General features: G+C 58.5%; 1 protein-coding gene across 3 annotated transcripts in view; it reads right to left on the bottom strand.

Annotated features, from left to right (window-relative positions):
- Positions 1 to 12,494: 12,494 nt before the first annotated feature.
- The window catches only part of RIN2 (Ras and Rab interactor 2), a 36,577-nt gene continuing 33,458 nt past the window's right edge, over positions 12,495 to 15,613 (bottom strand). For 2 of the 3 annotated variants that reach the window (XM_079297800.1, XM_079297799.1), the window contains exons 12-13: positions 13,016 to 13,448; positions 12,495 to 12,963 (exon numbers count right to left, since the gene is read on the bottom strand). In XM_079297800.1, coding sequence (XP_079153926.1) covers positions 13,131 to 13,448 — 318 coding nt within the window. In that variant the 3' untranslated portion in view covers positions 12,495 to 12,963; positions 13,016 to 13,130. The remainder of the gene's footprint in view (positions 12,964 to 13,015; positions 13,449 to 15,613) is intronic. The other variant, XM_079297801.1, reaches the window with a different exon arrangement.

Here is a 15,613-nt window from a genome sequence, read left to right on the forward strand (position 1 = left end):
ACTGCCGCGGCCCCGCCCCTGCACACCGCCCTGCCGCCGTCACCGCCACCACTCCGCCCCCCGCTGGTCGCGTCACGCCGACCCCGCCTCCCTCCCTCGTTCCCGGAAGCCTCGCGGCCCCTTCTTCGAATCCCGCTGTCCCGTCCCCGACCACCCCGAGCGGCCCGCGTTGCCCCGCCAGTGCCCATCACCGCCGCGGTCCCGGATCCGCCCGTGGCGTTTTCGCCACAGCCCCCCGCCTCCGGTTTGCCGCGCGCTTTAGCCACGTGCTCGCCCCCCCGTTCCGCCCCCTCCCCCCACGGGTGCTCCAGCAGCACACGCCCGCCAGCGCTGCTCAGATCTTCCCAGCCCCTCCCGGTCCGAGACAGCTCGCCAACCCGTCGCCGGAACATCGGCACTGGACGCCGCACGTGCGGAGAATTCGCCGGCGCCTCCTGCACCTGCATCATTTCCACAGCAGCCGTCTGCCCGCAGCCTGGTGCCTGCCCCTGCTCCCACCTGAGTACCTGGGTTTCCGGGCAGCGCCGGGAGCGGTCCCTGGGTCCTGCTGGGCGCAGCGCTGCGGGCGAGCATCCCGACGCTTTGCGGCAGAGAGCGAGACGAGAGCAGCGCAGCCGCGTTCCACGGGGACCCGGCACACCTGAGTCGGACCCGGCCCCGCCTCCGGGCCCGCCCCTGAATTGCCGCCTGGCCCCGCCTCCGGTACCAAGTTCGGTACCGGCCATGAATCACAGTCCGGAACCGCTCGGCCCCGCCTCCTGTTATTTCCAGTTCGTAAAGCCCTACCAGCATTTGCTCTAGGTTTAGGTTGGGTGAATCATGAGCTCTGGGCACGGCTCGTGCAATTCACTCAGCTGGAAGCCCGGGGTGGCTCAGAGGGGACACAGAAGTGTTTGTGTAGGACAATGCCAGGGGATGCCAAGGGCAGGCAGGTGGCATTTGGAGGGGATTGCTGAGGGGCCTGAAGGGAGCCCAGCAGACAGTTTCCCTGGGAAGGAAAGGCCAGCCCCTGGGCAGAGCATGGCAGGGCTCTGCCAGGGGAAGAAGGGGGGCTCAGCTCTGGGCACTCTCTGGTCCCCTGGGTGGCACAGCGGCAGCCGGAAGGGAGGAGAAGGAGCAGGCTTCCCTGGGGATTGAGGCAGAGAGAGCCAGCAGGGGGAGCGGCCTCGGGCTGCAGAGGGGCAGCAGAAAGGCAAAGGACCTGCTGGCCACTGTGGGCAGCAGGATGGACACTGGGCTGAGCAGTGCAGGGCAGGAGGGGCTCTTGAGCTCATCTGCAGGGACACAGGGAGGGCATGTATGTTGGGAGGGAAGAGCTGAGTTCACTCCCCTGGCACAAGTGCTGTTTGCAGGATCAGAGGTGAAGGTCAGAGCAACCCTGCTTCTGAACTCCAGGATAAGTTTTACAAGCTACCAAATAAGGGATTAAAATACGTAAGAATGAAACAAGAGCTTTAACGAGGCTCGTGGGACTCCATTGCATTATTGTCATAGAATTCGTAACAAGAGCTTGGAGCTTCTGATGAACACAATGCAATCCTTCGATTGTGTTAGTCACTGTGTGGGGTTTGGGGTCTGTCTGGATTGTAAAGCCCTCATGGTGGCCCTGACACTGCTCAGGAGCTGGTGGAAAAAGCAGAGTCAGAGCTTCTAGCAGGCACAGGGTGTTTTCCCCCAGAGCAGATTGTGGAGGAATTGTTTCGGACTGTCCCTCTGGGTGATCACAGCCCAGTTACTGTTATTTGTACAATTCCACACATTTGACTCCCAAACCTTCCCAGACCGGGGCATTGAGCTGACAGGGCAGCACAAAGACTGTTCTCTGTGCAATATCTGTGATGCAGGCTAGAGCCTTTCTACATCTGTACTTAGTTCAGTTTGGCTCCCTAAGACTCAGGCAAGAGATTCGCATTGTCCAATTCTCACAATTATCATCTGCATAAAATAAACCCTGAAAAATCTCAATGGTCCTATATGATAATGCTAAAAAACAAAAAGACTGACTGAAAATTTGCATTCAGGTGACACACATTTTACACTTGGTGCTGATCTGCTTCCCAATAATTTTGGGTTAAAATAAACTTGAGCCTGTGTTAATAATAATCCCTGCTAGACCAGGTATCAGGACAATTAGATGTTATCACCAGTTCCAATATTGGCCCAAGAAGCAAACCTATAGAAGTAATTTTACTCCTTGGCACTCTATTTCCATTCCAGTATTACTAGTTTAAAAGGAAAAATCAAGATTATGTCTAAATCAAAGAAAAGGATCTGTCTGTGGAGTTAAACCCGATAAACACAATAGATTAAGATGAGGGTGTTCAAGAGAAGCATATGTACAAATCTAAACGAAATATCTAGAGACAAATGCCCGTTTGAATGTGGAAATTTTAAGACTAATTCACTGAGATATATTTAATTGTATGTATCTTTTTTCTAGAAAGAAGACTACAACTGGCCTATAACGGTTGATTGGCCAAAGCTCCCACCACATTGGAGGTCCTTTGAATACAACGAACAATATTTATTCCTGTAGAAAGTATAGGCGCTTTAGATATGGGTGTACAACAGACAGTCCATGATGGCACTATTATCATAAAACACTGAATGTTCTTGGAAATTAATAGAAAAGCAGTTCCATAGAATACAAAAATTACATTTACTTTAACATTGACAAAAATTATTAAAAAATACTATGTAACTCATAAAAAGGAATTTATTTATTAAAAAAAAGAATGAGATCAATAAAACAGAACAATAAGGAGGGCGTACAACGTCGCTCGCTGTTGCCTCGCTGTTCCGCTCTTGACCTCGAAGCTGCCGCTCATCCACCTTGCTCTTGTCCCCCGCCGCGCTGGGAGCCGGGCCCTCCGGGCAAAAGAAGCTGGGCCCAAAGCAGAGCCGCGCACAGGAGACTCCAGCCCTGCTTACAGGGGCTCAAGGCGCTGCCCGCACTGCAAAGTGCCCGGGAATCCAGAGCACCGGCCACAAGTTACTGGGTGGCCCTGGTCCCCGAGGCCTACGGAGGCTCCTTCTCTCCGATTCCGGCCCACTCCCCACTAACGGGGAGGGCGCTCGGGGCAGGCTGCCAGCTGAAGGGAGCACAAAGGCGCCCAGACCCACAGCCTGCTTACAGGCCGGTCCTCACCCAGGGAGCCACGGAGCTCGGCCCTTCCCCACGGCAACAGGAACCAGACTCCACAGTCAGGCAGCCCAACTCACGGTCTAAAGGCCAAAGGCCCAAGGGACCCCAGGGGCCGGGAGCCCAGCCTCGGTGACAGGGAGGACACACGCCCGGCCCCACCGCTCCTGGCCCCACGCCTCGGAAAGGCCAGGGCCAGGGACACCCGCCTGATTACAAGGGGTCCCTCCAACCGCCCGCCGAGACCAGGGGGCACACACATCTCCACTTACGGGGCCGCCCCTCGCAGCCCGGCATCCCCATACAAGCGCCATGCAGCACGGGCTCTGGCCTGCGCCCCGCTTAGGGGCCGGGCCGGCCGCGGCGCCGCACGGCAACAAACACAGCCGTCTGCCGGAGTCCCTCCAGCCTCCATAACGAGGCCGCCGGCGAGGTGGCAGCAGCACCTCTTCAACCTGCGCCCTGGCAAAGGCCCGGGCGCAGCGGTTCCTGTCACCCAGCTAAGGAAGCCTCCCCCAGCCCTGCTTACAGGGACCTGGGGCTGCTCCCGGGGACAAAGGGACAAGCAGGTTCCTGACGCGTGCCCAAAGTAAGGGGCCCGCACGCTGCCAGTTCACCAGCACAAAGGGCACCCTAGGCCCAGACCCAGGCCCTGGCTACAGGCGGGTCACGTTGCCCACGCTACCGTTAAGCGGCTTCGTACCCTCCTCAGAAAGCAGGGGCGAGGCCGGACGCTTTGTCCACGCAGGCATGTTGGGGACCGCCTTGTGGCTGCACGGAGCTGCTCTCGCTCTCCTGGGAAGTCTAAGCTACGCTGCCAAGTCTAAGCTACGCTGCCCTATTTCTAAAGGGAGGCTCAAGCGCGCACACTGGCTCATTCACACAAACTAAGGGAAAGACAGGGGAGGGAGGGAGGGAGGGAGGGAGGGAAAGACAGTCCCAGAAGAGGGAGAGAGCTCCGTGCAGCCAAAGGGCTCATCAAGAGAGCCATCCCTACTGCTCAGCGGGGGACAAAAGCATCAGGCCTGCACCGCACTGCACCGTGGGGAGGGCACAGGGGCTCGACGCGCCAAGGCGCTTCAGGGCTGCCATGGGACAAAGGCTGTGACGCGCCCCGAGTACAGGGGGTCACGCTGGCCAGGGGCCAGCAGCAGGCAGAAAGCTGCCACGGCTGGGGAAAAGCCCTGCCCCGCCTACGGGCGGCCGGGCTGGGGGCTCGGGGAGCTCCGCGTCCCCCCTCAGGTGCGGAGACAGGGGCTCTCACCCTCGGTACGGGGTTGCCCCTCTCTCCAAGCAGCCAAAAGGAGCACAACGGCAAAAGGCCAACTACAGCAAAGAACCAGCCCTGCACGCAGGGAGGTCGCCCAGGCCAAACAAAGGCAGTGGCCACACCATGAAGGTGCCCTTGGCCGTGCCACTAAGGCCCTTTGCCCAGAGGGCCTCTCGTGCTCCTTCTTCAGCTCCGAGCTCACTGTTGCCTCGCCGTTCCGCTCTTGACCTCGAAGCTGCCGCTCATCCAGCTTGCTCTTGTCCCGTCGTCCCTCGGCGCCTGCCAATGGACGACGACGCGCTCAGGACCGATGAGCTCCAGCTCCCAAAGGGAACCGCCACCCACCAGCCCCACATCCAGACCCTCACGCCGGGCCACCACCCACAGAACCGCCCCACAGCCGCCCAACAGCCTCCAGCTCCGGCTTGACTCACCACCTCGACGTCCCCCGCCGCGCTGGGAGCCGGGCCCTCCGGGCAAAAGAAGCTGGGCCCAAAGCAGAGCCGCGCACAGGAGACTCCAGCCCTGCTTACAGGGGCTCAAGGCGCTGCCCGCACTGCAAAGTGCCCGGGAATCCAGAGCACCGGCCACAAGTTACTGGGCGGCCCTGGTCCCCGAGGCCTACGGAGGCTCCTTCTCTCCGATTCCGGCCCACTCCCCACTAACGGGGAGGGCGCTCGGGGCAGGCTGCCAGCTGAAGGGAGCACAAAGGCGCCCAGACCCACAGCCTGCTTACAGGCCGGTCCTCACCCAGGGAGCCACGGAGCTCGGCCCTTCCCCACGGCAACAGGAACCAGACTCCACAGTCAGGCAGCCCAACTCACGGCCTAAAGGCCAAGGGACCCAAGGGCCCCAGGGGCCGGGAGCCCAGCCCTGGCGACAGGGAGGGCACACGCCCGGCCCCCACCACTCCTGGCCCCGCGCCTCTCAAGGGCCGGGGCCAGGGACACCCGCCTGACTACAGGGGGGTCCCCGTCCAACCCGCCCGCCCAAGACCAGGGGGCGCACACAACCCACGTACGGGGCCGCCCCCCGCAGCCCGGCACCTCCCAACAAGCGCCACGGAGCACGGGCTCCGGCCCGAGACCCGCTTAGGGGCCGGGCCGGCCGCGGCGCCGCACGGCAACAAACACAGCCGTCTGCCGGAGTCCCTCCAGCCTCCATAACGAGGCCGCCGGCGAGGTGGCAGCAGCACCTCTTCAACCTGCGCCCTGGCAAAGGCCCGGGCGCAGCAGTTCCTGTCACCCAGCTAAGGAAGCCTCCCCAGCCCTGCTTACAGGGACCTGGGGCTGCTCCCGGGACAAAGGGACAAGCAGGTTCCTGACGCGTGCCCAAAGTAAGGGGCCCGCACGCTGCCAGTTCACCAGCACAAAGGGCACCCTAGGCCCAGACCCAGGCCCTGGCTACAGGCGGGTCACGTTGCCCACGCTACCGTTAAGCGGCTTCGTACCCTCCTCAGAAAGCAGGGGCGAGGCCGGACGCTTTGTCCACGCAGGCATGTTGGGGACCGCCTTGTGGCTGCACGGAGCTGCTCTCGCTCTCCTGGGAAGTCTAAGCTACGCTGCCAAGTCTAAGCTACGCTGCCCTATTTCTAAAGGGAGGCTCAAGCGCGCACACTGGCTCATTCACACAAACTAAGGGAAAGACAGGGGAGGGAGGGAGGGAGGGAAAGACAGTCCCAGAAGAGGGAGAGAGCTCCGTGCAGCCAAAGGGCTCATCAAGAGAGCCATCCCTACTGCTCAGCGGGGGACAAAAGCATCAGGCCTGCACCGCACTGCACCGTGGGGAGGGCACAGGGGCTCGACGCGCCAAGGCGCTTCAGGGCTGCCATGGGACAAAGGCTGTGACGCGCCCCGAGTACAGGGGGTCACGCTGGCCAGGGGCCAGCAGCAGGCAGAAAGCTGCCACGGCTGGGGAAAAGCCCTGCCCCGCCTACGGGGCGGCCGGGCTGGGGGCTCGGGGAGCTCCGCGTCCCCCCTCAGGTGCGGAGACAGGGGCTCTCACCCTCGGTACGGGGTTGCCCCTCTCTCCAAGCAGCCAAAAGGAGCACAACGGCAAAAGGCCAACTACAGCAAAGAACCAGCCCTGCACGCAGGGAGGTCGCCCAGGCCAAACAAAGGCAGTGGCCGCACCGTGAAGGTGCCCCGGCCGTGCCACCAAGGCCTTTTGCCCGGAAGGCCCCTCGCGCTCCTTCTTCAGCTCCGAGCCCGCTCTTGACCTCGCCGTTCCGCTCTTGACCTCGAAGCTGCCGCTCATCCTCCTTGCTCTTGTCCCGTCGTCCCTCGGCGCCTGCCAATGGACGACGACGCGCTCAGGCCCGATGAGCTCCAGCTCCCAAAGGGAACCGCCACCCACCAGCCCCACATCCAGACCCTCACGCCGGGCCACCACCCACAGAACCGCCCCACAGCCGCCCAACAGCCTCCAGCTCCGGCTTGACTCACCACCTCGACGTCCCCCGCCGCGCTGGGAGCCGGGCCCTCCGGGCAAAAGAAGCTGGGCCCAAAGCAGAGCCGCGCACAGGAGACTCCAGCCCTGCTTACAGGGGCTCAAGGCGCTGCCCGCACTGCAAAGTGCCCGGGAATCCAGAGCACCGGCCACAAGTTACTGGGCGGCCCTGGTCCCCGAGGCCTACGGAGGCTCCTTCTCTCCGATTCCGGCCCACTCCCCACTAACGGGGAGGGCGCTCGGGGCAGGCTGCCAGCTGAAGGGAGCACAAAGGCGCCCAGACCCACAGCCTGCTTACAGGCCGGTCCTCACCCAGGGAGCCACGGAGCTCGGCCCTTCCCCACGGCAACAGGAACCAGACTCCACAGTCAGGCAGCCCAACTCACGGCCTAAAGGCCAAGGGACCCAAGGGCCCCAGGGGCCGGGAGCCCAGCCCTGGCGACAGGGAGGGCACACGCCCGGCCCCCACCACTCCTGGCCCCGCGCCTCTCAAGGGCCGGGGCCAGGGACACCCGCCTGACTACAGGGGGGTCCCCGTCCAACCGCCCGCCGAGACCAGGGGGCGCACACAACCCCACGTACGGGGCCGCCCCCCGCAGCCCGGCACCTCCCAACAAGCGCCACGGAGCACGGGCTCCGGCCCGAGACCCGCTTAGGGGCCGGGCCGGCCGCGGCGCCGCACGGCAACAAACACAGCCGTCTGCCGGAGTCCCTCCAGCCTCCATAACGAGGCCGCCGGCGAGGTGGCAGCAGCACCTCTTCAACCTGCGCCCTGGCAAAGGCCCGGGCGCAGCGGTTCCTGTCACCCAGCTAAGGAAGCCTCCCCAGCCCTGCTTACAGGGACCTGGGGCTGCTCCCGGGGACAAAGGGACAAGCAGGTTCCTGACGCGTGCCCAAAGTAAGGGGCCCGCACGCTGCCAGTTCACCAGCACAAAGGGCACCCTAGGCCCAGACCCAGGCCCTGGCTACAGGCGGGTCACGTTGCCCACGCTACCGTTAAGCGGCTTCGTACCCTCCTCAGAAAGCAGGGGCGAGGCCGGACGCTTTGTCCACGCAGGCATGTTGGGGACCGCCTTGTGGCTGCACGGAGCTGCTCTCGCTCTCCTGGGAAGTCTAAGCTACGCTGCCAAGTCTAAGCTACGCTGCCCTATTTCTAAAGGGAGGCTCAAGCGCGCACACTGGCTCATTCACACAAACTAAGGGAAAGACAGGGGAGGGAGGGAGGGAGGGAGGGAGGGAGGGAAAGACAGTCCCAGAAGAGGGAGAGAGCTCCGTGCAGCCAAAGGGCTCATCAAGAGAGCCATCCCTACTGCTCAGCGGGGGACAAAAGCATCAGGCCTGCACCGCACTGCACCGTGGGGAGGGCACAGGGGCTCGACGCGCCAAGGCGCTTCAGGGCTGCCATGGGACAAAGGCTGTGACGCGCCCCGAGTACAGGGGGTCACGCTGGCCAGGGGCCAGCAGCAGGCAGAAAGCTGCCACGGCTGGGGAAAAGCCCTGCCCCGCCTACGGGGCGGCCGGGCTGGGGGCTCGGGGAGCTCCGCGTCCCCCCTCAGGTGCGGAGACAGGGGCTCTCACCCTCGGTACGGGGTTGCCCTTCTCTCCAAGCAGCCAAAAGGAGCACAACGGCAAAAGGCCAACTACAGCAAAGAACCAGCCCTGCACGCAGGGAGGTCGCCCAGGCCAAACAAAGGCAGTGGCCGCACCGTGAAGGTGCCCCGGCCGTGCCACCAAGGCCTTTTGCCCGGAAGGCCCCTCGCGCTCCTTCTTCAGCTCCGAGCCTGCTCTTGACCTCGCCGTTCCGCTCTTGACCTCGAAGCTGCCGCTCATCCTCCTTGCTCTTGTCCCGTCGTCCCTCGGCGCCTGCCAATGGACGACACACTCAGTCGTGATAAGGTCCAGCTACAGTACCTTCCACCCAGCAGCTCTACAGGCTGAGTCTGAAACCACCCTATGCCAAATATTAGCAGTTCGTCTTGTACAGTATTCGTTTTTGCAATGGTGTTTGTAGTGATTACTCTATGTGTGTTGACCCTCCTGAGCTCACTTGGAATGATTCGCACACAACATTTGCCTTTGTTTTTGTCATGGCTTTACTATATTAACTTTTGCTGAATATGTGTATTTTGATATCTGTACTATAGTCACTCTCAACTGAAAATTGTTTGGTATAACACAGTTCCTTTAATTTCAAGCCGCAGGTGTTGGGAGCAACTCTCATTTTGAGTTTGTTGTGCATTTATTAGTAAAACAAAATATCAAAATTTATTTGCATATATGCTGTTTGCAAACCTTTATCCTTAAAGTGAAAATTTTATAAATTTCTAATTTGACGTCTAGAATCTTTTAGACATAAAATGTTGACAATATCTGGGTTCTTCTCTGAGTAGTTTATAAATCAAATGGGTCATGTTTGCCCCTTTGTCACACAGCAGAAAAGCTCTTCTAATAGGTTTTGTCTACACTTCCCACTGTGCCACAATAATACCCTCCTAAAATATCCCAGGTCTTCAGCTAAAAATGTCACCTGTCTCCAGATTATCCCACATTTTTTTGTCAAAGAGGCTGCTTTTAACTTCTGTATTAAAAGTGGTTCTCCCTGACATGTGCTCAATTTTCCTCTCTAAATTATTGCCAATTCACTTTTGAAAAAAATTAATTTGTTTCACGTACTTCACCGCAGGTTTTCTAACAAGGAAGGGACTTTGGACCTTCCCAAAACACTGCCACTGCTTTTGCCTCCAACACGTATCCTAGCTGTGTCCAATACATCACCCACTATTTTATTGCAAAAATTTTTATTCTCTGCCCCGAAGTCTTACACAAAATCTCCCTTCAAAATACCTCCTAGAGATTAACACGTAACTCGTTCCTAAAAAGTTCTATACCACAGTGTCTGCTTATTTTACTTTCAATCACTCTTTTTTGACTAGTGAGATTTCAAAAGTCTTTTTTGCCCTTCAATATCGCCTCAGGTTTTATCTCAAAATATTGCCAAGACATGCAAGCCAAATTTTACCCCAGACTCTTTTCCAAAATCAATTTTTCGCTCTCGAGATCACTTCTGATTTTTAAACAAAAAAATGTCTGCTCCACGTCCCCCACACCTAACGGCAGCTTTTGTGCACACACTGCTCAATTTTGACCCAAAATGCTTTTTTCCCGCCCCACAGCTGGCGCCAGAGAGTTCCAGCATTCCTCTTTTACCAACATTCTGCAGCCCTTTTGAGTTTTCTCAGGCACTTCTCCTCGCAAACTGGAACACCATGCAGTCCCGTGATGGCCGCTTTCCACCCCTCCTCCCTATATCCCCCGCAGCTGCCCTATAGTACTCCACGGTCGGGGGATGCAGACCCACCCGGTGCCTCACCGACAGGCGGACACAGAGTGTTTAAGTCCGCCCACATCGCGGCCACCCGCGAAGCCGCGGCCCGGCGCCCGAGGCTCCGCCCCGAAGCCGCGGCACGGCGCCCGAGGCTCCGCCCCCGAAGCCGCGGCCCGGCGCCCGAGGCTCCGCCCCCGAAGCCGCGGCCCGGCGCCCGAGGCTCCGCCCCCGAAGCCGCGGCACGGCGCCCGAGGCTCCGCCCCCGAAGCCGCGGCACGCCGCCCGAGGCTCCGCCCCGAAGCCGCGGCACGCCGCCCGAGGCTCCGCCCCCGAAGCCGCGGCACGCCGCCCGAGGCTCCGCCCCGAAGCCGCGGCACGCCGCCCGAGGCTCCGCCCCCGAAGCCGCGGCCCGGCGCCCGAGGCTCCGCCCCCGAAGCCGCGGCCCGGCGCCCGAGGCTCCGCCCCGAAGCCGCGGCACGGCGCCCGAGGCGCCGCCCCCGAAGCCGCGGCACGCCGCCCGAGGCTCCGCCCCCGAAGCCGCGGCACGCCGCCCGCGCTCCCCCCCACAAGGCGCGGCCCGGTGCCCGCGCCCCCCCCCACAAGGCGCGGCCCGGTGCCCGCGGCCCCCCCCCACAAGGCACGGCCCGGCGCCCCGAGCCGCCCGCCCCCGAAACCGCCTTCCGCCAAAGCCGCCCGCCCCCAAAACCGCCCGCCCCCGAAACCGCCCTCACGAAGTGCGCAATTCTCTGACGGCCGCCATGTTCATGGCCCGAGCCGCCAAGATGGCGGAGGCTTCGAGAAAGCGCAGTCCTGCCTCCGAGGCGAGCGGGGCGCGAGGCAAACAAAATGGCGCCCACCCGCCTCAGGTGACCGGTCTGCCTGAGGTCGGTCTCGCGGTTCAGAACCCTCCTCTGCGCCTGCGGTGTGCGGGCTGCGAAGCGGCCCGGGCGCGAAGCCGCCGCGGCAGCGGGAGAAACACGCTTCTGCCGTGGCGGTCCGCAAAAAAAAAATGCCGTCTACCTGCATCGGTAGTCGCTGGTGTCGCGTGAGGCGCTGAGCCCGCGTCCGAACACCCATCAGGAACGACGATCCCCTCACAACTGAAGAGAGCTCGGGGCGGGGCGGGGCGGAGGGCGGGGCGGGGCTGGGCGGGGTGGGGCGGTCGAGGCAAAGAGCGGGGCGCGGGGCGGGGCTGGGCGGAGCGCGGTGAGAGTTACTGTATCGCTTTAGCAGCTCGTGGACATTCTGAGTGGGATGTCTAAAAGTTATGCAGCCAAGTTTGAGCCAGTCACCTTGCAGAATTAGTACAACAAAACAAGAACAATTATTGATTACTACAAGGAAAACCATCCTAAAAAAAGGGAGCTGCAAGCCAAGTTCGGGGGAAGTGTGGAGTGAGGGAGACCCCTCCCGTTTTCCCCAGCAGGGCAGCGATGCTGTTCTCCTCGCTGGAGATCCGCAATGCAGAGGCGTTCCCGCCGCTGGCCGGACCGAGCGGGGAGCGGGGGGAGTCTGTGAATTGAGGGGAGGGTGACGCCGACAATGTCGCCTTTCTAAGGCGCCTGCCGGAGTCCGGCAACGACGCCGAAAGCAGCGCCGGCTCGGCGGCGGCTGCAGTACCGGGCTGTGTCCACAAGGCGGCAGCACAGACCGGGTTTCGGCTCGGGGAATGGCTGCAGTACCGGGCTGTGTCCACAAGGTGGCAGCACAGACCGGGCACCGGCTCGGGGAATGGCTGCAGTACCGGGCTGTGTCCACAAGGTGGCAGCACAGACCTGGCGCCAGGGCTGGGGCGTGTTTCAGGGTTAATGACAGAGGAGGGGGCGACAGAGCCAGCGCTGGGGATGACCCCGGGGTCAGGGTACCTCGGGGGGACAGGGTCAGTGCTGGGGATGGTCACAGTCCCTGGGGATGGTCACAGTCCCTGGGGGGACAGGGTCAGTGCTGGGGATGGTCACAGTCCCTGGGGGGGACAGGGTCAGTGCAGGGGATGGTCACAGTCCCTGGGGGGACAGGGTCAGTGCAGGGGATGGTCACAGTCCCTGGGGATGGTCACAGTCCCTTGGGGGGACAGGGTCACCTGGTGGGCAGGGCCTCCTTTCCTGGGTCGGGGTTTTTCCCTGCTGGTATCTCAGTGTGCTTGGAATGAATGAGGGGAGAGGCTGAGAAGTGTTTAGCACAGCACAATGAAAAAAATGGTCTAATTTTCAGAAGACAATTGAGAACAGATAGCAAAACACCTGCCTCGAGGGTGCAGAAGTTTACTAAGAACTCTCCTGGAAGAGGGAAAGAAGAGAAACCACACAGGCTTTCAATGCAAGACTCTAAAACCAGCAAGAGATTTATTCTTGTGTATTAAATGTTAAAAATCACATGCATAATTATAGAATATTTTATAGTTAAAAAAATATTTCAAAAACCAACCCTTACAGTTTACCTGCAACTGCTATAAAATATCTATTTATATATATATATATATATATATAAACACGATGATTTTCTGTAATCAAAACCATTAGACAAGGATGCAAGCATCCAGGTAATGCTGAATGAGCTGATGCCCTGCATGGGACAGTCTTGTCAAAGTCCTGCAGGTGGAACTGAGCTCAGCCCAGACACGCTCCTCTGGCACTCAAATCCCAAATGACAGCTCTGGAAACGAGGCGTGCAACAGAATCCCACTTTGCACACTACAGCCATGTGAAGGGCCACAGCAGGGTGTGCTGCAGAGGAGCCCGTGGTACAAGGTGTGCACCTCCTGGGCTGTCTCCAGGCAGGCTGGTGGAATTTCCTGCAGCACAGCGTGCCCGGCTCCTGCAGGCAGTGTCACAAGCGCCGGGCACTCGAGGTGTAAGAGCTGCTTGGGCTCCTGAGGGAGGCAGCCAGCAAAGCAGTGTGTCCCAATGGCCAAGGAGCAGACACTGCAGTGCCAGTGCTGCTGCTGTTCAAGCAGCAGAGCCGTTGCTGCTCTGCAGGATGGCCCCACACGGGTCCCTGCTCAGCCTCTTGTACACAAAGTGGAAGACCTGGGGCTGCGGGCGGCTGTGCAGCTCCGCCTTGATTTTCTGAGGGAATGTGTCCTCTGTCAGTTGCTGCCAGGTGTCGTCAACAAAAAGAAACAGCCTGTATTCTTCTGGATTTGCCACTTTAAACTTCTCAGCACAGAGCTGGCACACGTCTTCGGTAGTGATGTAAGGCCTCACCAGCAAAGTCTTTCCCGTGCAGCCGCTGGAAACTTCCTGGAATGCAACACGAAGGTAGTTCTGTGGAACAAGAAAGCAGACATCAGAAACTCCAAAAAACACTCTGAAAAGTCAACAGGCAGCAACAGAAAGATGAATGCCTTCATCTCTCCCTGCTCCAGCTGTGATCCCTAGACACGTGGCCATCCCTTGAGCTGCAGCCTGCTGTCTAAGCCTGGCCTAACCCAGCTTCACAGGACAGCACTGCACTGCTTTCATAGGGATTCGAAAGAAAATTCACTCTGCACCATTGCAGTAAATGCACGTGATCCTGAAGGAAAATCTGGATCTTTTCTCCTGTAGAAACTGCCACAGGCTCCCAGCTCTGCTAACACAGATACAATCCAAACAGGCCCCACAGGCAAGTGCAGTTCTGCCTGTTTTTCTCTTGGGGTGATTTTATGACAATGCTGTATTCCCCTATTCCTGCTTTACGCCCAGAAATGGGTCCTGGAGCTTTAGGCTGGGTCCAGGGGACAGTTTTCTTCTAACATTGTCTCTAAACTGGAGACAGTTATAAAAAAATGCTGGAAATTAAAGACTAAAATGCATTAAGATTGAAGGAGATAGAAAAAAATTACAGTGAGAAAGAGTTGTTTATTGACTGAGCTGGCACCCAGGGTTTGTATGCTGAACAAATTAAGCATGTGAAATCCCAGTGGGAGAAGTTTACATTTCACAGAAACAGGTAAAAGCTAGGACTGAGAAGAACCTCCCAATGACTCAAGTTCCAAAGAGCACTCTTGTCTAATCAAGTATTTCTTGATACCATGCAGACTGAAGACTAAAGCTCTGCAACAGACTTTAAAAACTGGGACTGAACCCGACTGATTAGAAGTAATACAGTTTTGTTACCTGGTTTGAAGAACTGTAGAAAAAAACCCACAGATGAGGCAGAACACACTACATTTAATTTTTAAGGTAGTTACCACACACAAGACCTGCTTCAGAATGCAGGAGCTTTTAGATGGATGGGACTGCTGGAAGGAAAGGCTGACTTTTTTTACAGATGCCTGTAACACACACACTATCAAAATTATTTCCATAGTATCAAAAAGCTGCATTTCATCATCATCAAAGTACTGGGGTTTTTGCTTTTCCAGCCATTTGGGGAAGGGGGAAGGCCAGCTTCCAGGGCAGCAAGGCAGTGAGACTGCAGCACACAAGTGCCATGAGCACATCCTGCTTCCCTGGCAGAAAGATGACTGGAGCTGCAGGGGTATTCCACGCTGGCTGGAGGGAAGGTGCTCCATTTCAGCACTGCAAGACTCAGAGAGAGAAGACAGCAGAATGCTTGCATTTGGGCCAAGAACATGCTGGGGGTGCTGGGATGCACTGATTTGAGGCTCTCTGTTGGAAGAGACAACAGCAGGAGTAGCACTGGACACAGTGGCAGCTCGTCCCTCCCCCTGCATCGAGTTCATCTGCAGAGAAAGAGGAGATGGAACCTCCCACAAGATCCTGCAGAAAGAATCTTCTGCCATGTCCTCACCCAGCAGAAATACAAGGATGCTCCTACAGGAAGGGCAGAGTGCTGCTGGAAGAACAAAGACTCCAGCTGCTGGAATCTGACACCTCAGTACAGGTCAGCAGAACAGAACCTGGATCCCAGGGATTGGGGCACTGGAACTGCTCATGACTGCTCCTCTTCCCAACTGCAGGCAGCTGAACTCCAAGGAGCAAGTCCTGTCTTCCCAATTCCAACACTCTGCCTCTCTGAGCCCACAAACTGCTGCACCTGAACAGTCAGTCCAAAGCAATGGGAGAGATGCAGGCCTGGCTTCAGAAGATGAAGTGATAACCACTGCTTTGTTACTCTCCAGCTGAAGGTACTGCCCTGCTCTGGAAGAGCAGTACAAAACACAGGGGAGAAAAAAAAAAAACACCACAGAACACAAACAAATGTGAGAACATCCATATTACAGAGCTCTGCTGCCTGCTTAAACTTCAAGACTATCAGGGGAACATTTTTCCCACTCTGCTACCTGCTTTATGCCACCACTGGCTGCTGGGGAGTTGGGCTGATTTATGCCCCTGGAAACCTGCATTTGATCTTTTGGAAAATAAAGCATGCAAAAAAAGCTGATTGTAAGATACAATGCAGTTTGTCCTCGCTTCATGTGACTTAAAAGGGAAGGTAAGAAACTCTCTTATTCAGTGTTTTGTCAGACCATCTTCATGGAAAC

This window comes from Erithacus rubecula (assembly GCF_903797595.1).
Source record: "Erithacus rubecula genome assembly, chromosome: 2".
NCBI lineage: Eukaryota > Metazoa > Chordata > Aves > Passeriformes > Muscicapidae > Erithacus > Erithacus rubecula.